The sequence below is a fragment of the Sebastes fasciatus genome, chromosome 9 (assembly GCF_043250625.1).
Source record: "Sebastes fasciatus isolate fSebFas1 chromosome 9, fSebFas1.pri, whole genome shotgun sequence".
In the NCBI taxonomy this organism is placed as follows: domain Eukaryota; kingdom Metazoa; phylum Chordata; class Actinopteri; order Perciformes; family Sebastidae; genus Sebastes; species Sebastes fasciatus.
The window spans coordinates 6,888,694-6,910,788 of NC_133803.1; the positions used below are offsets into that span (position 1 = coordinate 6,888,694).

Here is a 22,095-nt window from a genome sequence, read left to right on the forward strand (position 1 = left end):
AACTTCCACTGTCCCTTGTTGCCTCCACCCTTCCCCTGCATCCCTTCTACACAGTCCTCCATCTTTTGGTGTACATTGCATTTTTGATATTTATGTCGAGCACAGTACCGTAGTGGCAAACAAGGCATTTCACTGCACAATGTAAAGATATGTTGACTCTGTCACAAATAAACTTGAAGTTGAACTTGCTGCAGACGGTTTGTTTCGAAGGTTGGATACCATCCAAATGGTGACATCTGCTGGGCAACCTTAGGTATGGCACTCTGAAACAATGATAGAGAATATACACATGTAGGTATAGGGTAGGTACAGGTGGGAGATTAGGTTGAGTTTAGTTCTGGTTCAAACTGTTCAGTTCAGTATAGACCTACCTGTCCATATGCATTACATTAACACACATCTTTTTTGATTATTATATCTGTACATTGCAAATTCTTTTTAATTTCTAACACTGGGAACCTTTGCACACTCCCTACATATATTTTTGCATTTCTGCCTAGGGGCTTTCATTTAAAACAAATTATACATATTTTAAAATGGTATTTTTAAAATATTTTTACTGTTCTATATTCTTGTCTATGCACCAATTCACCAAAGCAAATTCCTTGTATGAACGTGAAAGCGTACTTGGCAACAAACCGGATTCTGATCCTGATTCTATAGCCGTGAGATTTGTTGCATCCTGACGTTTCTGTGGTTTGTAAGTCCAGTAAGCTTTTATTTAACTAGTCAAGCCCAGTAAATTATTTTAATTTTTTTAATTTAAAAAAAAAAAATTCAATGTCACAAATCACATATTTACAATCTTTGACCCCTGCTTCGTATAAGAAAAACTCTCCCCCAAAAAAAACCTTAGCAAGAGCAACAGTGGAGGGATCCCTCCCCCTAGATGGACAGACATGCAATAGATGTTGTTTGTACAGAATAACCAACATAGTCAGTCTACACAAACACACAAAAGGTAGGAAGAGGCATTTACAATTTTGTAAGTCATCAGAAGCACCCTCTTCCACTCCTTGAGGGCGCTGGCGCCCTCGGCCGACTTTACTTTTCAGAGGCTGTAGCAGGCTCAGTTTTAGAGTGAAGGTACTGGTATCATAGAAACTGCTAGCACGCTGGGAAGGATGCTAAATAACGTTACGAAGTTGTGCTAAATTTTGGAGAGGAAAAACTGGCATGGCCATTTTCAAAGGGGTCCCTTGACCGCTGACTTCAAGATATGTGAATGAAAATGGATTCTATGGGTATACCAAGCCCCAAGGAAGAGCATCAGTCATTGAAGCACATTTTTGTAGTGTCCAAAGGGCGGTACCACAACTTCCATGGCTGTCACGTGATGCCATTGCGCCCAAAAATATTTTTTCCCATAGATTTACATTGGGGAAAGAGACGTCTGTAACACAGCTGATATTTTTTTTTGAGGTAAATCAACTTCCCAGTATGAACACTTGAGTAGCCCTTATTTAAATCATTAGGTCCTAAAGTTGTAAAATGCACTAATAGCTGAAGCCAGAGTTATTTTAGACATTTCATTGTAGTGAGACCATTCTTTTAATTTATCCTTTCATTAATTCCTTTTTTATTTCTGATTTATGACTAGAACAATTTGACCCACAGTGCTGAGCTGCATCTCAAATTAATCTTCAGGTTCCCAGCTTTCAGATGATGTACACCACTTCTATGTGACATCTACTGCTGACCTGCTATTTCCCCATAAAGACCACCCTTTACCCCCCTAAAAAAAGACAAAAGTGAGTCTATGAAAAAGAGGGGAGTGGAAAAGGTTATATTCTCCACACCTTCATGTCTTAAGTAACCAGGAAGTAATGTGCTGTACATCACGGCTCTCTCTAGAGCCCCACTCCATAGACGTGTTAAAGATTTGTTTCGTACATGTATATTGAACACTTCTAATAAGTCAGGTTTCTATCCAAATTTCCTGAAAATCTGCAAAAAATTTATAAAAAAATGCACATTTTCATCCACTACTGTTATGCAAATATTAGGAGTTTGACACACTTGGATAAACAGTTGGTGGAGCTAATTCTCTGGTGGGTGCCATTTAATCCAAAAGACCTGCAGTCAAAACACAAACAAGGGAAAAATCATGTGGAATACATGATGGAAATATAACAATTCTGTTTGTTTCATGTATTTATGTGAGGAAGATTACATTCTCCTCATCGCTGCACACAGATCTGGAAGCTTGAGTGATGTTTAAGTCACGTGCTTCATGTACGTTCTGATCATCTATTCACTAAGCCTGTTTCCATTGCACTTGATCATGTTTTGTCTTTATCGATACATCAACTTTTTAGCCAAGTGTTAAAATATTTTTGCAATATTTGACCTTTTTTTTTTATTTATGGCGTTTCCACTCAGATTTCTTTTATGCACAAATTCAAAATGCTCTAACTCACTCATTGGTACGTCTTTACATGATACTACTGCTTTGAAAGGTTGATTATGAGGTTGAAAAAACTAAATAAAACCAAAATAATGAATTAAAACAGATCATAATAATTGTGGGGGGGGGTCATAATTCTCCGTGGGAGAATGTAATGCACTCATTTGACCCATTACACTGATATTGGTGGGTGCAGCTTTAAGGTTTCCAAGCGGTTTTCCCCCTAAGCCCTCAAAGTAAAGATAAATTAAGGCATGCAACTGAATTGATTGAAGGGACACCAAGGGGTGTGGGTCCTGTAGATTAAGAGATAGCTCCAATGTGCACATGTTGGACACAAATTGCCAGTTGGGGCTGAAAGCATCTGTCTTTGACAGCAGCATATTGGCGCATAGTGGCTAGAAAATTACAAATGACCACAACGTTTGAGACAACAAAGCGCAGCATTATATTAAGGCCAAAAAACACCGCAGATAATTTCAGCTTCATGATTTTAGTGTCATAAATTACATTTTTCTAATCTAATTATATGTGCTTGATTTGATGAGTTTCTCTAATACACATAGTTATATATATTTATAGCTTAGTAGCTATAATAGCAAAGCATAGCTTCCCAAATGCTTTGGCAACAAGCGGTAGATCCTTCCTCTGCCAACAAAGCACATGTGAAGACTGTCTCTCACTTGCTCATTATTGTACAGCAGCACCATCCTGTGCTCTGCTAACGCTACTACAGGGACCCTAGAACATGTTCCTTATACACACATTGTGTTATGTGATAAGCTCATTATATAACTTGTTCAAATGTAGTGAAGTGTGCCTCTGGCAATGTTATCAATTAAATACAAATCAACAATCATTCCTTCCAACTTGAATTGATGATAACACAACAATAGCGACTATAGAGATCGATGTTGAGGTGGAGTAACCAAGTGCATTTAATTCAAGTAATGTACCAGGTACAATTGTATGGTACTGGCACTTTATTTAATTATAAAATGTCATACTTACTGTATATACTATACACCAATCAGCCATAACATTATGACCACCTGCCTAATATTGAGTAGGTCCCCCTTTTGCCGCCAAAACAGCCCTGACCCGTCAAGGCATGGACTCCACTAGACCTCTGAAGGTCTGCTGTGGTATCTGGCACCAAGCCGTCAGTAGCAGATCCTTTAAGTCCTGTATGCAGCGAGGTGGAGCCTCCGTGAAACAGACTTGTTTGTCCAGCACATCCCACAGATGCTCCATTGGATTGAGATCTGGAGAATTTGGAGGCCAACAGTCAACACCTCGAACTCGTTGCCATCCACATGATGTAAAAGAAAATGCGATTCATTAGACCGGGCCACCTTCTTCCATTGCTCCGTGGTCCAGTTCTGATGCTCACAGGCCTATTGTAGGCGCTTTTGGCGGTGGATACGGGTCAGCATTCGGCACCCTGACCGGTCTGCAGCTACGCAGCCCCATACGCGACAAACTGCGATGCACTGTGTGTTCTGACACCTTTCTATCAGAACCCACATTAACTTTTTCAGCAGTTTGAGCTCCAGTAGCTCTTCTATTGGATCGGACAACACGGGCCAACCTTCGCTCTCCACGTGCATCAGTGAGCCTCGGGTCTGACCCTGTCGCCGGTTCACCGGTTTTCCTTCCTTGGACCACTTTTGGTAGATCCTGACCACTGCAGACCGGGAACATCCCACAAGAGCTGCAGTTCTGGAGATGCTCTCACCCAGTCGTCTAGCCAGCACTATTTGGCCCTCGTCAAAATCACTCACATCTTTACGCTTGCCCATTTTTTCGGCTTCCAACACGAAGGTCAAAGTTAAAAATGTTCACTTGCTGTCTAATATATCCCTCCCACTGCCAGGTGCCATTGTAACAAGATAATCAATGTTATTCACTTCACCTGTCAGTGGTCTTAATGTTATGGCTGATCTTTATACATCCATCCGTGTTGCAGAAAGTCCTACATTTCCGTGTAATTGTAATATTTAACACAAGATTGTAGGCTTTTAGTCTCTGTTGTGAAGTGAAGGTTCGATATGTTTACAAATGTAACTTGTGTGGTTGATAATAACAATAGTTATGAAGGTTATTTATTATCAAAACAAGTGCTCATTATAACGTGCTTTACAAGGCAGACATCAAAATAATAAATGATAGAATACAATGCAAGACACATTTCCACATATATTTACAAACAAATATAAATAAATCCGAATATGGTCTGAAAACTACAAGTAGCCTACAGATCGGGATGTAACAGGAAGTCATTTTTCCTGTGACTTCCTGTTAATTGTGTGAAGGCTGCTGGAAACTGTCCGACTTGACCGCAGCTTTTAGTCTCCGCCCCCTGCAGCTGCTGCTGCTGCCGCCTGATCTCGTCTATTTTCCAGGCGAAGCGCAGTTCGTATCGTAAATTGGTGAGCCTGGTTTGATAGCTTAGGGCTTCTGCCCTTTTCTATCTATAGGAAAACATTGGAGGGAGGAGAGAGGAGATGGAGGAGGAGCCCAGTTGGTGCTGAGGCATCATGGCCCATGCCCGGCCAGTTGAGGAGTTTTTTTTTTTCTTTTCTCGTTTTTTCTTTTTATATATATATATATTTTTTTTTTCCTCTTTTCTTTTTTTTCCTTTTCCTCATAACAAAATAAAATGAAATGAAATATGGATAAAACAAAATGGAGAGAAAAAAAAATTAAAGAAATAAAAAAAAAAATAAACAACTAAAAATAAATAAATAAACAAACAAATAAACAAATAAAGGAAGAAAAACTGTAAAAAAAAAATCCAACATATCTGGGCAAGATCAATATCATGTGACTGTAATAAATAAACAAATCCATAAAAATATGGTCTGAAAACTACAAGTGGCCCACAGATGGGGTGTGACAGGAAGTAACTTTTCCTGTGACTTCCTGTAAATTCTGTGAATTTTTTTTTTTTATTGAACAAATTCAAATTTGCAAACAACATGGCTCATAGATTATTGCATTAGAGTAAAAGGACAAGGTGTATACAGAACAACAACAAATAAAATATGTCAATTAAGGGCTAGGGCTGTACCTGTAATTCATACTCTTCTATTATACTAAGAAGTTGCAATGCATTTTTGTTTTTCATGACTCTAAGGGCTATTATGTAATAAAGAAACTCAGAATGAAACACATTAAACCTTGATTTTACTTTCATATACGAGGATTTGTGCAAATAAAGTTTTCCAAGAATGAGAATGTTATTCACCAGAAAGTCTTCTTTGTTATTGTCCATGACAAGTCCATAAACAATGTCCTTTTGAAAGAAGTTTCCCAGATGAGAAACTTTTGGGAAAGGCCAGTCATGTATATCAAGCCATAAAGCTCCAGAATACATACAATGAAAAAATAAATGATCAGTAGATTCAGTATCATCACAAAATACACAGATAAATTCTGTGAAGGCTGCTGGAAACTGTCCGACTTGACCGCAGCTTTTAGTCTCCCCCCCTGCTGCTGCTGCCGCCTGATCTCGTCTACTTTCCAGGCGAGGCGCAGTTCATCTCCAACGAGCCCATTATTTATGCCATCCATTATTCTCGTTTTGCGCTCGGTGTTCTCGCGAGAAGTGGCACAGCAGAGAGAGATACGCTAGCTCCGTTCACCTACCGTGTTAGTTAACTGACAGAAAGCCCAGCCAGGAGTAGTTGCTTAGCGCTGATGGTGAATAGCCACTGCTGCGGTAACGGGGCGGAGGAGAAGAAGAAGAAGAAGAAGAAGCCGCAGGAGTCAGCGGTGGCAGAAGAAGCAGTGATAGATCGGAGTTAATCTGGTAGAATAATAGCAGTGTTATCATCGGATTGGTATAAAAACCCCAGAAGGGAGGGAAAGGGAAAGAATAAGGAAAGATGGCGGCCGCGGCCTCGCCGGGCTCCGGCTCGTCGTCCTCTTCAGACTGGGTCGTAGTGAGAGACGGCTGCCTGCGTTGCGACGAGGAAGGCCTGCGAAGCCTGTCCTACCACCCGGCCCTCAACGCTATCCTGGCCGTCACCAGCCGGGGCAGCATCAAAGTCATAGACGGCACCTCCGGGACCATTCTCCAGGCTTCAGCGCTACACGGTAAGAAGCACCGGAGCTCCTCCGGCAAAGCCCCGCCAGCACCGACACCGACACCGACACTCTCAGTCTGGAGGAACACACCGCTGCTTGTCAACAGACAGCCTCGGCTAGCTCACGTTAGCTGCTCCTAGCTGTTGTCTTCGGGCCTAACGTTACTTAGACTGTTCTTACTTGGATAACTGACCTGTCCTGTTTGTGTCTTCAGACGTTTTGACCGTTTTGTAGTCATTTTATAAACTAGTGCTTCTGGTGTTTGCTTTCTGTTTACCACACTCACTATGTGAGCTAATAGCAGGCTAGGTAAGTTAGCACAGCGCTAGTTAGTTAGCCGGGCAACATCATCATCATCTGTCATTCTAGTGGTCAGTCACGATGTGTCGGTAGAGTTACAGTTGATATGTTGGGCATCTAAAGTAGCACACTGCACTACCTTTTAACTAGGTAATATAATATTAGGTTTACAGTCTATCGTGTATCCCAGTCAGTCATTAGAAAGTAAACTGTGACTAGATGCTGCAGAGGAAGAGTTGTTGGTGTAATTGGGCCATATTTTGCTTGCTGAGCCAATTCAGTGAAAATAATCAGCCACAACACTTGTCTTGTTGGTGTTGCATGTCTGCACTCAAAAGTCCAATCCCAATGTCTGTGTTTTTTTTTTGTTTTTTTTTAATAATAGTGAAAGAGAATGAACATTGGGTAGATTGGGTGTCTTACAGATGGTGGTTTGTTGTTGTTTACATTTTAAATTGTGCCAATCTGCTGATGATGGGTATCAGTATTTTGTGGGGGAGCCTTTAACCCTGGCTTTTTATCATTGAACAAAAGTAATATTTCAACATAAAGTAAGGCGAAACAATTGTTTATTAGTTAGTACCTGTTTCTGTTTCAAGTGTTTAGTGGGATTTAGAGTAATTCTTGAAAGGGGATTGAGACCATAGCTCTCTCCTTAGCCAGAACTCAAGTTTTTGTTAATGATGCAATTGACTGCAAACAGTATTACTACACACACACACACACACACACACACACAGTCCATCCATCCTGTAACTGACTCAGGGAGGGCTGGAGTAGAGTTGATCCCAGCTGACATTGAGCGAAGGGGGGGTACTCCCTGGACAGGTCTCCAGACTATCACAGGGCTGACACATAGAAACAGACAACCATTCACGCTCACATTCACACCTACGGGCAATTTAGAGTCAACAATTAACCTAACCTGCATGTCTTTGGACTGTGGGAGGAAACCCACGCTAACACAGGCATAGCATGCAAACTCTACACGGATTTGAACCTGCGACCCTCTTGCTGTGGGGCGACAGTGCTAACCACTGCACCACCGTGCAGCCATACACACACAGAGTCGCTCACATAAATACTGTACAATTGCAGAACTGTGCTATTTTGCACTGGCCATTGTGTTTGATAGACTGCAGCCCATGTGAGGATTGTTTCAGATGACTTTAAGATGACGCCTTTTTTGGGAATTAGGACTTTTTAGGAGATAAACATGTCTTTATTTGATGGAATACCCATAATAATAATAATAATAATAATACATTTCATTTTTGCTGCACTTTTCAAAACAAAGTTTTTGCATAGTTGAAAAAGTCTTACTAGCAACCACTTTCACCATAAAAGTTTATGCTGCAAATATGGGTGGCCCAGTGGTGCAGTGCTGAGCTTCCACCAAAAGTTCCTGGGACTTTTAGTCCTCAGTGTGCTCGCCTGTTTCATCTAAAACAACATATTGATAAAAACTTAACGGTTTTGTCTCACTGCAACGATATTTACTGCTGCATAGAATTTACTGATGAACGTTGATGTAATGAATTAAACTGCAACGGAGGAATGTTGAACTAAGAGCACCTGTTTCCACAGTAAATCATCTGTTGAGTGTTTGATGTTTTTTTTATTTGTGCTTTAGAACGTAACCGCTGTGAAACAATCAGAAAATAACTTTTTTTTCTCTCATTCACAGCACCGTCGCGCTGTCTCCCTCTTCTAACGTTATATTACTGCTCGCCCTCACAATCTCTCTCTCTCCTTTTCTGTCTTTTATTTTAATGAGTCTGTATGCTGACACCAGAGCTTAACTTTACTTTCAATGTTATCAAACAAAGAAAAATGGTCCTAAATCGATATTGGAATACTTCCTTGTTTATGAATGAAGCTGTACACCAGTTGAAGCAGTGGCGCTGTGTGTGCGACGGTCATCCCTGCAAACTCCACCCCGAAAGTTCCGGTACTTTCAGAAAGTGCTACCCCCCCGACCAGAGCCTTTTTTGGGGGGTAAAAAAGCCCCCATAACATTTTTTGACCCTTGTCCATGCCGTTGAAACACATTGAGTTCCTCAAAAGGTTCATAGTTCCGGGGAAAGTTCCTGTGGTGGAAAAAGGGCTTATGTGTCAGACCTGTGATTGCCTGGCGAGCTGTCCAGGGTGTACCCTGCCTGTGGCCCAATGTCAGCTGTTATTCCTTTATATCACCAGTAGAGCACACTTTGGTCAATGTTGTACTTGGTACAATTATCATTCAAGAAAAAAACTCTTGACAGTGTCAAAAATTAATTCAACACAAAGGACAAGCCCTTCAACCCCACAGGAAAATACAACTGGCCTCAAGAAATTAACACCTTCCTCACTCATGATTAAAACTATAAAACATCACAAAAATCACAATTACCAACATAAGCAACCATGCTCTGAACGGAAACATTACATTACAAACACTAACAAAAGGAACATTTGCATTTCGGAACCTAAAACAGCAAACTGAAACTACTCTGTCCAGCACTTGGAACTAGGCAGGCATGAAAGGAAACGTGGGCCATCCCTGTCGTTATAATACTCATGGCACTTCCTGCATGCCTATGGCATTTTACACTGCAGGAATTAGCTTAGCGGTTAGCAGATTTTAGTTGGTTACTTTTCCTTACTCATAGCTCTTCTACTCTAACTTGGTTTAACATTAAGTCACTGCATCTCCCGACAACAACACCACGGTTGAATTTCAGCCTATTTGCACGTTTTTGTAGCTCAACATTGTTGAGAGCAACAAGCTAGTGGACTGCTGAGTGCATGGATGTGGTCGAGTGCCGTCTGTCAGCTCTGGGCACACAAGCTCTACCTCCGCCCTCGGTGACACCCATGGGTGACACACAGCGATCAGAGGAGAGAGGGGAAAAAAGAGAGGAGAGAAACAAGCACAACAGTAAACTTGTAATGCGCTGCAGAAGGATTCATGTTTTGTTTTTGTCATGATTTATATACTGAGGTAGACCTGCGATGTGCGAAAACATTGTTCAATATTGCGATGACGATATGACTTGCGATAAATAAACAAATATTGAAGTGTGTATATTAGCTATACTTACAGCAGCAACAGTAATGTTTACGACAGCAAAGTCACCATATAAACTCATAAATATCTCACTGGAAACAAATTTAAAATGTTAATAAAATAAATAATATTCCTGAGTGAAGTTTATAAAGACTGAAGAACACAGACATCAGTCCGCATCAGTCCTTCCTCCTGTCCTCTGTCCTCTGTCCTCCTCCCACTGATGTGATTCACTGCTGCAGGTAACGTTAGGGCTGGTAGAGAGAGGAGGGGGGGGGGGGGCTGCTTTGTCTCAGTGTTGAGTTTACTTAAGTAAGATATGTGGCAAACTAACCTGAACAGTTAGACTACATAACCTACTGCCAGCTTTTGTTGTAGCTTGTGTAGCCGAGGGTTACGCTGCTCATATACTTTATGAAGATAATAAATTAATAACACGGAGGCTCCGTAGTGTGCACCCTTGGCAATCACCGCGCATCACCGCTTCAAGACTTCCGTTCCACCCGTCACAATAAATCCCCCGGACACAAACACTGAAAACTGCTTACTAGAGGGATCTAAAGTCATTCACAACTCAACAATATAACTTACACGTGTTTACAATTCGCTATTAGCTGCCGAGCTAACTCACTGTGCTTGTGTAAACACAGCAGCGGTGGATGAGAGACGGCGGACAGACCAGATTGAAACGTCGCTTTCCTACATGTTGAACAGTTTCATCATGGTTATCCCTGTTGAACAGGTGTAATGATAACGCATCTTGACTTTACACTTGACACTGACTTCACTGTGTGTGTTAATGTGTGTGGAGAGCTCCGACAAAGAGCAGAGAGAGGCTGCAGCCCAATAATAAATACTACAGTCTTAAGCCCCGGAGCCAAACCCCAACGGGTTTCAGTAACCATCCTTAAATACAGTGATTTTTCTTTATTCATCGCGTTTCAGACAGCCTTTTGCGATGTGTTTATCGCGCATGTTCACATCGCGATGACGATAAAAATACGATTTATCGGTCAGCCCTATACTGAGGTGGGTCACACAGATACTGAAATTGAAAAGATTCAGCTTTTTATATTGTAGACCGAGTTCAGAATTATCTGACTGCTTGTATGAAAAAGTAGACGTGCAGTTATATAGAAAATTGATGATGCGATACATCGAGAAGCATCGAGGATCGTTGTGCATTCGAATCATTGACAGGTGAATCGTTATCGAATCCTGTGGCCGCTGAAGATTAACACCTCTAATTAATGCATATAGGCCGATATATCGTTATCAGAATTTTTTTTGCTCCCCAATATTGGAATTGGCCCCAAAAATCCGGGATCCGTCGGGCTCTACAACAAATAGCAAGGCTAATATTAATAAAATATTACTCCCGTGGAAGCTGTGTATGTCCATAGTGTACATAAAAGTGACACTATAGACTAGGGATCTTTTTTTTAAACTAAAAACCGACCCTCGTTAACCAATAATTAACGGTTAAACTTAAGAGTTATTCCGTCAAAACAATTCACCAAAATCTACTTCTGAAAATATTTAAAGCGAGGAATAGACGATGCCATTGCTGAATCTCGTTTCATTTTAGACGTAGATGATCCCCTAGTTTCGCAGCTTGGTCCAAGTTTCGTGAGCCGGACGCGTCGCGCGAGTTCATTTGCATAAAGGACTGTTTTGACCCGCCTTTTCATTTTGAAAGAGCAATGGCCAATGAGGAAACTCCAGCACTCGGTCGACAGTCACTCAGTGACAGACTTTTTCGTTTGTAGGGCTGGCCCTCTGCGGTCCAGCCAAAAACACTTAAGATTAAGCATATGTTATAGTGCATGCCCTGTGGCCTGTTTCCCACACACTAAAGACCCTGGTTGTCCATCTCCTGCCTTTCTATTTGTGCTCTCATTTTTCTCATATGGGAGAAAATATATGAGAAAATGATTCTGCTAATGTTACCTGCTTTTTAGCAGGTGTTTCAGGGCTGCGGCCATCTTGTACAACTTTGCAGTTCCAAATACTCGGTTCCGTGCCTCCGCTTGAGATGCTGGTGTAAATTAGTCGTGCTGTTGCTTTTAGTTGCCGCAAACTTATAGACAAATGTTACAGTGGACAGTGTTTCGCTTGAGGTTGCTGAGGAGACGGTGCCTTTTTTTGGGAACAAACTCCTCACTTGTATCGGCACACACTGCCATGTTGATGTTTTACCTGTCTGAAGAGAAGTTGTGTGTCTACTATGAACTACGGGAGCTCAAGTTAAAGTGAAAAGTTTTTTTTTCATTTTTAAACATTGTCCTAAACCATTAATTCAGATTTATTGATAGAATCTATTTATTTACAGCTCTAGGATGGAATTTGGTGATCAAAGGTCAAGGTCACTGTGTCCTCACAAATCACATTTCATTACAAATCATAACTCAAGAATTCATATGCTAATTACGTCAATTTCACACAAATGTCTAACAGGATGAAATGATGAAATGACATTTTGGACAGACATGGATGTCAATTGCAAATTGACTGGTTGGTTGACTGTTTGGTTGGCTGTCCCTTATAAATTAAAAAGAAAATACCACTAATTTGTGAGCGAAATGTCTTTATTCTTTAATTTTTGGGTTGCTGGGAAAATAAATGTCTGACAATCACTGATATATGTGCCTTCAGAACATCTCTGACTACGTGCAGAAAAAAATAAACATTTTTACTGTATCAATTCAGATATTTCCCGAAGTAAAAGAAGTGTATTATTCAACTTTTTCCCATGGTCTAGTGTTAAAAAAGAAAGTTGACAAAAATAATCAATAAACAGCAATAAATCGTAAAATCGAATCCTTCAAACAACTGTATTATATTCAAGTTTCTCGGCAAAAACGAAACTTTACAAGGTTACATGAGAGCACATCAGTTTACCTTCGCCCAATACTCATAATATATTAAATGATTTTTCAGGGCTTTATGTCTTCCTCATTCACACTGAAGAACTTCCACACTAACGACGTGTTATGTGTGTGTATTTGTGGCTGACGTTACCGTTTGTGCCGCAGCGGGAATATGAGACTGATCGGCCGGTCGCTAGTCATGACTGATCAGCTGAAAACTGGCCAGTTTCCATCGGAAGCCGATCGATAGGAGCATCTCTACACTCCACCAAATATAAATGTATCTGACATGTGGTGTTTTTCAGGAAGTAACTTTGGGCCTTCTTTCTAGCCTTTCTCCTTCAAATCTCCTGACACTGTCTGCTGTTTTCTGTTTTTGTCACAGCTAAACCTGGCGGTCGTGTCAGGTGTCAGTACCTTCCTGCAGTGGACAAGGTGCTTTTTGTGGACGACTATGCAGTGGGATGCAGGAAGGACCTGAATGGCATCCTGCTCCTGGACACAGCTCTCCAGCCTCCAGTGGCCAAGCCTGAGGATATGGTTCAGCTGGAGCTGCCGGTCACAGAGGTAAGAGAGGACCGCATATTTTACTGTTCAGAGAGAAGCCCTTACGGAGATGGTTGTTGTCACCTGATATTTGACACCAGGTGTTGTGTTTTGCCTGGCTAGATGTGTTTACACTAAGCCTTTTATTTAGAGCTGCAACAATGAGTAGTTTTTTCAGAAAAAAGTCAAAATTGTCTGATTCCAGCTAATTAAATATCAATATTTTTCTGGTTTCTTTACTCCTCTATGACAGTAAACGGAATATCTTTGAGTTGTGGACAAAACGAGACATTTGAGGACTTTCTCATAATTTTCTGACATTTTATAGACCAAACAACTAATCGATTAACCGAAAACATAATCAACAGATTAATCGACAATGAAAATTATTGTTAGTTGCAGCCCTACTTTTGTTCCACCATCGCAATATATGCTGCTCATTCTGAGTATATGAAATGCTGGTTAAAACAGTCGTCCAGCAGGTGAAAATAAATTGTGTAAATGCTCCCTCAGAATACTTTAAAGGGAGAGTTTGGGTGTTTTTGAAGTGGGGTTGTGTGAGGTTCTTCATAGTCAGTGTATTACCTACAGTATATGACGGTCGGCACGCCCCCAGCTTGGAGAAGCAGATAGGTGTTAGGCTGCATTCACACCACCGAGTTGAATCCTCCAGGCAGACAGGGCGACCCCACCCGCGGAGAAGTGTACAAATATTGTTGGTTCGTTATGAAACTGTGGCGGGGCGTTATTAACGGGAAACACTGGAGCCTGATCCGTGTCCCTCCAGCTGATCGATGAGAGATGACGTTACCTCCAGAGGGTCGGACTCATACACGGATTCAGATGTCCCAATTCATAAAAATAAATACGACTTCCTACTGTATATGATAAAGTATGATGATAGTGAAGATGAAAATGAAGACAAATATGATAGAAGTCGAGTTGTTTTACTAGATTCATATGTTTTGTTATTTCAGAGTTCTTTTTGCCATAGGTGTATTTTATAAACTGTTTAAATTAAAATCAATACACGGGCTAGAGAAGACCTGGGACCCTTAAAATAACCGTGTTTATTTGAATGGAATAAGAGCGTTTATACATTAACCATCATAGAGGCATGTCAATAAATAAATAATAAATAAGGTCTATGATTCTTAATTACAAAGGTTCTGATCAGTGAGGAATAGGCGTGGTTTTAAATATTAATGTCTATTTACAGACTGTGGGCTAAAACACTAGAAGCCTAATTCTCTTTTATAATAATTCACTACATGTTTACAGACGGGAAGGCAAACTCATTAAGATATGCAATAATTAAGATCAGTGCATATGATGGAATAGAGGCATTAGAATGTGCCAGAGGAACCAAATTTGGGCTTTTCTAATCTTTTTTTCTCCGGGGTGGAGGGCAAGCCCCCGGGCCCCCCTAGCTGGCTTCTGTTTCCCACTGGCTGGCTAGTCAACATCCTTGTGGAAAGCCCTGATCAGGGCTAAAAACAATAAAAGCCAAAGTACAAAAAGAACAAGAAAATGTCTGTGTCTGTGTGTGACGGGGCCTGCTACCCAAACTGTTCTGGTGGAGTCTCTAGTATCTGCAGACAGTGATGTATTGTCTCATAACCCATGAAACCAATCATGTGTTATGAAGGCAGCACCTATGGCCGACTCAGGCAGTTATAACTATAACTAATATATAAATGTGTTTGTTTGTTTGTGTGTCTTCTCAGGCCCAGCAGATGCTGTCAGCCTGCCAGGAAAAGATCGACGTGTCTAACACAGAGGGCTACGAACTCTTCATCAACCAGCTCAAAGAAGGCCTGAAGAATACCTCACACGAGACGGCAGCCAATCACAAAGTGGCCAAGGTTAGTCTGACAACCTTTGTTTTTATTGTTACATCCTGTATTAATAGTGGTTCACTGTTTGTGCTCATATCAACATATTAGGGATTTTTAATTTAGCTATTAGTTACACCTGAAAGTCACGACCAACGTTTCAGTATATGGGATGTCATGTGAGAAGATCATGTGAAAGGAAGGTTAAAAATGCTTCCCCATTGTGGGCTCATTCAGAGTACTTCATTGTAAATGTTCCTGTGCCTTTGGTTTTTGTGTTACTTCTCTGACAGCATTTGGGCAAAATAAGAGCAGAATTCACTGTTGGTTAGAGTCCTTTGGCTAAAGAGCTTCTTAGACAATAACATGAACACTTTTGTCTATCTATAGCCATCCACTGCTACATTTGTCTATCTATAGCCATCCACTGCAATAGCCTTTAAGGGGTCTCCGATCAGGTTTTTTGGGGCCGCTTGCTGGGAGCATTATCGTCCGATACCAATCACGATGTCTATATGAAGCCTTCTATTTATTCTGTAGTATTATTTATTTATTTATTTATTTATTTAACTATTCTTAAGGCAACACTGTATTTGGATAGTCCACCTACAATTTTTTTGTAGTGTATTTGTAGCATTTCAACAGCTTATTAGTTGAGATTCAACAATTCAACTGCTTCGCCATGTCTGTAGATGTTTAACAGATTCTCTATAGAGTATATGTGACCGTTCATGAACTACATATTCTCAGAATAATTTAGTTGAGCTTCAACTACTCTCTCAACCTGAATTCAACTCAGTGGAATTCATTTTAGTGGCGTGTAGAGAAACTGTTTTGTGCATTTTGTCCAAATTTAATCGTGAAAAGGTATTACTTCTCATTCTAAATTAAATCGTATTCTTAAAATCAGTTACCTAAAAATCTTAATGTTCCTAAGTCAGTCTGTTTTCGGAAAATCAAGCACAGAAAAGGAAACGCATCATCCTGTGTCCCTTCCTATCAGAATCTTACCTTGGCTAACGGACAGTTAGTAAGCGATGTCAAGGAGCTCTGGGACTGGGGGTCCCTCTTTAATTGTGTAGATTACCTTGCCAATACAACTAAATAAGGCTACATTCTGAAGTGACATTAGGGTGTTTTCACACTTGGTCCCTTTCAGCCCTTCAAACAAACTCAGACTGATTAGTCTGCATTTTTTGCATATATGTGAACAGTCCAAAAGAAATTTGGTTACGTTACACCCTTAAAATGTTATTACTAAATGCAGCTAAAAAGCATCTTCTGTTGTCCCTTTTAGCTTTCCGTCCTCACCAACCAGACTTTTTCACACGCAAAACTGAGTTTGTCTGAGTCTGAGTGGATAAACCTGAAATCAGGATTCCTACACAGTATGGAAAAGTATGGAATTTAGTAATTTCCAGGTGTGGATAAGTATGGAACAGAAGGGAGAAGGGAGTATGGAAAAATATATACTATTGCCCCAATTCTGTTTTCTAAAATATAAAATTCTGAATATTCTGAAAATTAAAAAAATAAATAAAAAATTGATCAGACAAGCAGAGTGTTTTAATGGCATTGGAAGTAGGCAGCCAGCGCAGCCAAAACGTATACCACTGTGTGAGAGAGCGCAGCCCAGAGCGAGCTTGATTTTTTTGTCTAAAGCAAGGCAAGAAGTAGGCTGTGGCATGCGACTGAACACATACTCCTACGCAGAGCTGCCTTCTACGTCTGTCACAGCCTGCGAAACAGCTCTGCCCCAAGTGCATTATGCTTGACAATCGAACGTCATTCAACTTTCTGTGTAGGAGTGTGGACTCAATGGCCCACAACGGGTAAATGCAAGTTTTCTGAGGGCCGGGTTGACGATCCCAAATATAAAGCTTTGTTGGCTAAGGATTCCAAATGAAAAAAAGGAAGCTAGATGCAAACTTTGTGCAAAATTGTTCGACATCTCCAACATGGGGGTGGAAGGACATGTGCAAGGACAAAAGCACTGTAGTCTTGTCATAGCATCCTCTTCACCCAGAGTCACAAAGTCGCAAATTAAAATATGGTCTGAACAATCTACATCTGGAAATTTTATTCTGTAAAAGTATGGCATTTTGAAAGGGAAAATGTGGAGGAACCCTGTGTTATGTTTGTGTGATGTAGATTTTAACTGAGACTATTTTCAAAATTGACTGTTGGTACAGTAAAAGGGCATTTTGACTGTTGGCTAATGTGCCGAAATTACCAAATTGATATAGTTCATCTTTTAATTTTGTCTCCTGGACTTGATTTTCTATCAATACAACTGCAATGCTGCAGGCAGCAGCAGTTCTCAGGTGTCAGTGCAGTGACAGTTATAAAGGTGGTTCCTTCTTGCAGCTGCATTAATGAGATAACACTAACTTGTCATCAGGTACTGAAGTACTGAAATGAACTCATACCAGTGTCTGCTTTAGAAAATTTACAACTTATGGTTCTATCTCTTTATCTACTTTTTTTTTTTTTTACTATCCTTGAATCCATATCTCTTCTCTCCGTGATCTTTTGCTTCTCTTTCATACTTTCAGTGGGCGACAGTGACCTTCCATCTTCCCCACCACGTGCTGAAGCTGGTGGCCAACGCCATCGTCAATGAGCTGAAGAAGATAAACCAGAATGTAGCTGCCTTGTCTGTGGCCTCATCCATCATGGACAGGCTCTCCTACCTCTTGTCAAATGCAAGGCCTGAGCTCGGGGTGGGCCCCGGGCGCTCTGTAGATAGGTGAGCAAGCAGGGAAACAAATGATGATGAACAGATGATGATCAAATGATGATGATTAAACATCCCAAGATGCTCTTCAGGGAGTTAGTGGTTCTGAAATGCAGCATTTTCAAGCATCACTGTCGTTATATTAAAAATGTTATTCATAGATTTACCTGCGAGACCACGGTGGAGATAATCAGATGTACACCAGCAATGCAATTGGTTTGTTTTTCAGAATTTAAGACCACCTTTTCTTGTTGCCTCTTGCCACTTTTTCTTTGTACTGTCGTTGGTTTTCCTGAAGTGGATGAACATGTTGGAAGAGATAACCCCTTTGGTTGTGTTGTTGCACAAGAATCATCCATGCAGTCCATAGAAATGTTCCAATCAGAAAGGCTGGGTTGCTAACTAGACAAATGGGCAACTGCCCCCAAAAACTCCAGGTTCACTCCAGGTTAAATTAATTTGCGCAGCCCTCCATGTAATAATTTAAGAGCACCAACTACTAATTTGTGCTCAATTAAATTGAGTAGTGTGCACAGATGATAAAATAAGCAGAGGAAGTTGTCTGGCTGTTGACTGTCTTATGTAAATGAGCCATTTGGATTTAATGCAGTTTTGTTTTGGATTTTGCCCGTTTGCCTGTTAAACAATATTAAGCTATCTTTGACATCTTTCAACCACTTAAACATTTTAAATATTGTTCAGCCATTAAAATCTATTTATTCATTCAATTTAAGTAATTCAAGAGAGCAAATAAGTTATTAATGTGAGGAGGGCACAATTTATTAATTTGTGCACACTATTATTTTTCTCCATGACACCAGCAATAAGGGGGTAACAGTATTTTTTTGCCATTGGGCCAGATTAGTCCAGCTATTGCCAGTCAGGAACTAACATCCCTTTACCAGTAGCATTTGAATAGCATTTTGTCATGGATTATGATTTTTGAGGGGTATATGGATAGAGTTGTTCCGGTACCAATACCGGCATCGGAAATGCGTCCGATACTGCCCGAAATTTGGGATTGGCTATCGGCGAGTACGCCAGTCTATGTACCGATCTGATTTTTATGCATTCAACGTTGTGTCAATTTTTCCCCGTGGTATCGAATATCGATATTTCTCAAGGTATCAAAGTTAGAATTTCCAGTATCACGACAACACTAATTGCAGGTAGTTTGTCACGTGACGAAAGCAAACGACAACAGTGCGGTGCTAGTGGAGAGTGTAACGGTGACTGACAAACTGAAAAATAAAAGAGGGTTCTATTGCATTCATTCTCCTGTATGTATGTATATGTATGTTCATGTTTAACAAAGGGTTTAACCTGAGTCAGACAGACTATCAACAAAGATAGTAATCATATCCAATCCACACATGGTCAGTAGTTAACAGCTGTTAAATAATAATTATAATAACTCTATTTTTTGTAATCACGCTGGTATTGGATCTGTACTCTGTACTCGGTATCGAGCGATGGCGAAAGTTCAGATATCGGAATCGATAATGGGAAGGAAAAATGGTATCGCAACATCTCTATATATGAATATGTTATCTATGATACACAACATGCCGTATGACAAAAATGTCACTTATAGTCCACTAGAAAACAGGCACTGTGACATATCACATGTTTATAAAATGTGTTGTTCTCTACAGATCTCTGATGTACAGTGAGGCCAACAGGAGGGAGACTTTTACATCGTGGCCACACGCCGGGTACAGGTGGGCTCAGCCTGATCCAATGGCTCAAGCAGGGTTTTACCACCAGGTAGGTTCTGAGAGAACTTTGAGGAGTACATTATAGTCTGTAGGCATAGGCTGTATCCGAAACTGCATATTATACTAGTAGTACGTACTGATTTGGCCACAATATAGTATGCAATAGTAGGATTATGGTCCGATACATCTGCCCCTCCAATCCTACATCCCTTCACCCTGTTGCTATCGCCTACATTAACAAAAAAATAGTCTATCCCTGAATGTACATTATGAGCAGCTGAATTATGTGTAAATGTTTCTCCATATATCAACCATCCCCATCTATTCCAATGGCAAAAATTCGCTAATTTTTCAGCATATTGTAATTGAAGTGTTCTGAGAGAAATGTAGCCCGTGACGGGAGACTTTGGCCAATCACAGGTCATTTAATTTCAGTTTTATAACAACTTTTATCTAATCATATTTGCTCCATTTCTACCCACTGCTGCTTTAAATCTCCCCCACAAATTAAGGTTATTTTTGCTTCTACGGCTATGACATCAAACAGGAACTTGAAAATACATGTATTGCTCTCTAGGGTGCGTATACATTTATCAATGTTAACGGCTCATTTGCCAATGTTTCATTTAATATGACGTACCTTCCTTCTTTATCATTGCATTCCTTTTCATTATCAAATTGGGTTGTGTTTGATATTATCTCTCCTCTTCTGCGCCCTTCTTTATATGTAGTGTAGTATAAATTCCTATAGCCATATCTTTTAAGTTTTTCATGTTCTATCTAGGAAAAATGGGTTTCCTGAAGGAATTGTATTTGTGTTTTTTTCCTTTTTAAGGAATGTTGAATGAATGAAACTCAAGGATGATGAGTTGGCTTAGCCCTTACCCCTCATCTCTTGCCCCGCCTTAATTTACGATCTTGACACAGCCTGCGAGCACTTCTGGGTTGGTAGCTTCCTGTGTCTCGGTGATCTCTGGAGTGAGCCGGAGATTGCAGATGAAGTTGTCAGAGTTGTGAAACCCAATGTTCAAAAGTTCCTGTCTGCTGTACGATATGTATGCAAGACTGTTCTTAGTGAGCTGACTTGAAACAAATGGGCAGATAACTACTAATTCACAGTATCTGGAGCGACGCATCGTGCATGCTCCGCCATCTAGGTCCAGACAACAATAATTTACAACTAGAACCAGACCTCCGCCAAGGTGCCTGACTTTAAAAACAGATCACAGCTCACAGCTGGCGGTACCGTGAGGTGGTCGGCTTATAACACACACATCCACACACACACACTTATCTCTCTGTTCGAAGAAGGCGGGGTCACGCACCATCAACGCGCCATCAATGCGTCAACGCGTCATCAGTCACACTGCGCATGTGTTATACTTAATGCTCAGGCTGATCGGAATACTTAAAAAAATTCCTGAATCTCGATCATGATCCAGATCGCCACCAAAATCTAATGGATTGTTCATTTTGCTACACTCCACCCCCCGAAAAATGTAATTCAAATCCATCTCAAACTTTTAGAGGTTTGTCTGTCTGTAAGGACAGACAGACAAACAAACAAACAAACAAACCAAGAAAACATAACCTCCTCCCAAGGCCTTTGGCGGAGCCGATAATGTAATATCAATGCTGGTTATGTTTGCTGTGTTTTTAAACCTCCTGTTCAAACTCAGGATTCTCCAGAATAAAAATGGACAGTGGGGTATGCAGCTGTGTCAGAGTTTGTAAGCTCTATTCTTCCCCCGTCTTTCCACAGCCTGCCTCAACAGGGGATGACAGAGCAATGTGTTTCACCTGCAGCGTGTGTCTCGTCTGTTGGGAACCCACAGATGAGCCCTGGTGAGTACAAATCATAATTATGCGTTATTTAGCAGCTATAACGTATATATGGTGACCAACATTTCTCCATTACCCCCCCCCAGGTCCGAACACGAGCGACATTCTCCCAATTGTCCGTTCGTGAAGGGCGAGCATACGCAGAACGTGCCGCTGTCGGTGACGCTGGCCACCAGCCCCGCCCAATTTCCCAACAGTCCCGACAGTTCGGACAAGATTGCCTGCTACGGCTTCGGCAGCTGCCCGCAGTTTCTGGCTGCTGCTACCAAGAGGGGCAAGATCTGCATCTGGGATGTCTCCAAAATGATGAGGGTAAGAGCATCTTAACTGTGAATGCACGAGACTGATCTGATCCGTCTCGTGTTTCACTTTCAAAGATGTTATTGTCAGACATTAAATGTTAGTATTTGACCCCAGATTCAACACTGTGTAATTGTGTGCTGAACAGGTGCACTTGAAGTTCGACATCAATCCGTACGACCCGGCCATCTTGAGGCAGCTGATTCTGTGCGGTGGCGAGCAGAGCCAGCAGACACTGACCGAGTCTCGGAGACCAACTCTGGCTTGGCTCGAGGAGACCTCCTCCTGCTCTGATCTGCCCAAGCTAGAGGGAGACAGGTGAAACAAACACACATATTCACATAAAGCATACATACAGTATACTGTATATATCAACTTGCACAGTAATTATATTGTAAA

At 40.9% G+C, this 22,095-nt stretch overlaps 1 protein-coding gene across 6 annotated transcripts in view; it reads left to right on the forward strand.

The window, feature by feature from the left end:
- The first annotated feature begins 5,938 nt into the window (after positions 1-5,938).
- The window catches only part of birc6 (baculoviral IAP repeat containing 6), a 99,058-nt gene continuing 82,901 nt past the window's right edge, over positions 5,939-22,095 (forward strand). For 5 of the 6 annotated variants that reach the window (XM_074645666.1, XM_074645671.1, XM_074645667.1 and 2 more), the window contains exons 1-8: positions 5,939-6,508; positions 13,104-13,285; positions 14,992-15,129; positions 17,655-17,848; positions 19,492-19,603; positions 21,317-21,399; positions 21,483-21,708; positions 21,845-22,014. In XM_074645666.1, coding sequence (XP_074501767.1) covers positions 6,298-6,508; positions 13,104-13,285; positions 14,992-15,129; positions 17,655-17,848; positions 19,492-19,603; positions 21,317-21,399; positions 21,483-21,708; positions 21,845-22,014 — 1,316 coding nt within the window. In that variant the 5' untranslated portion in view covers positions 5,939-6,297. The remainder of the gene's footprint in view (positions 6,509-13,103; positions 13,286-14,991; positions 15,130-17,654; positions 17,849-19,491; positions 19,604-21,316; positions 21,400-21,482; positions 21,709-21,844; positions 22,015-22,095) is intronic. The other variant, XM_074645672.1, reaches the window with a different exon arrangement.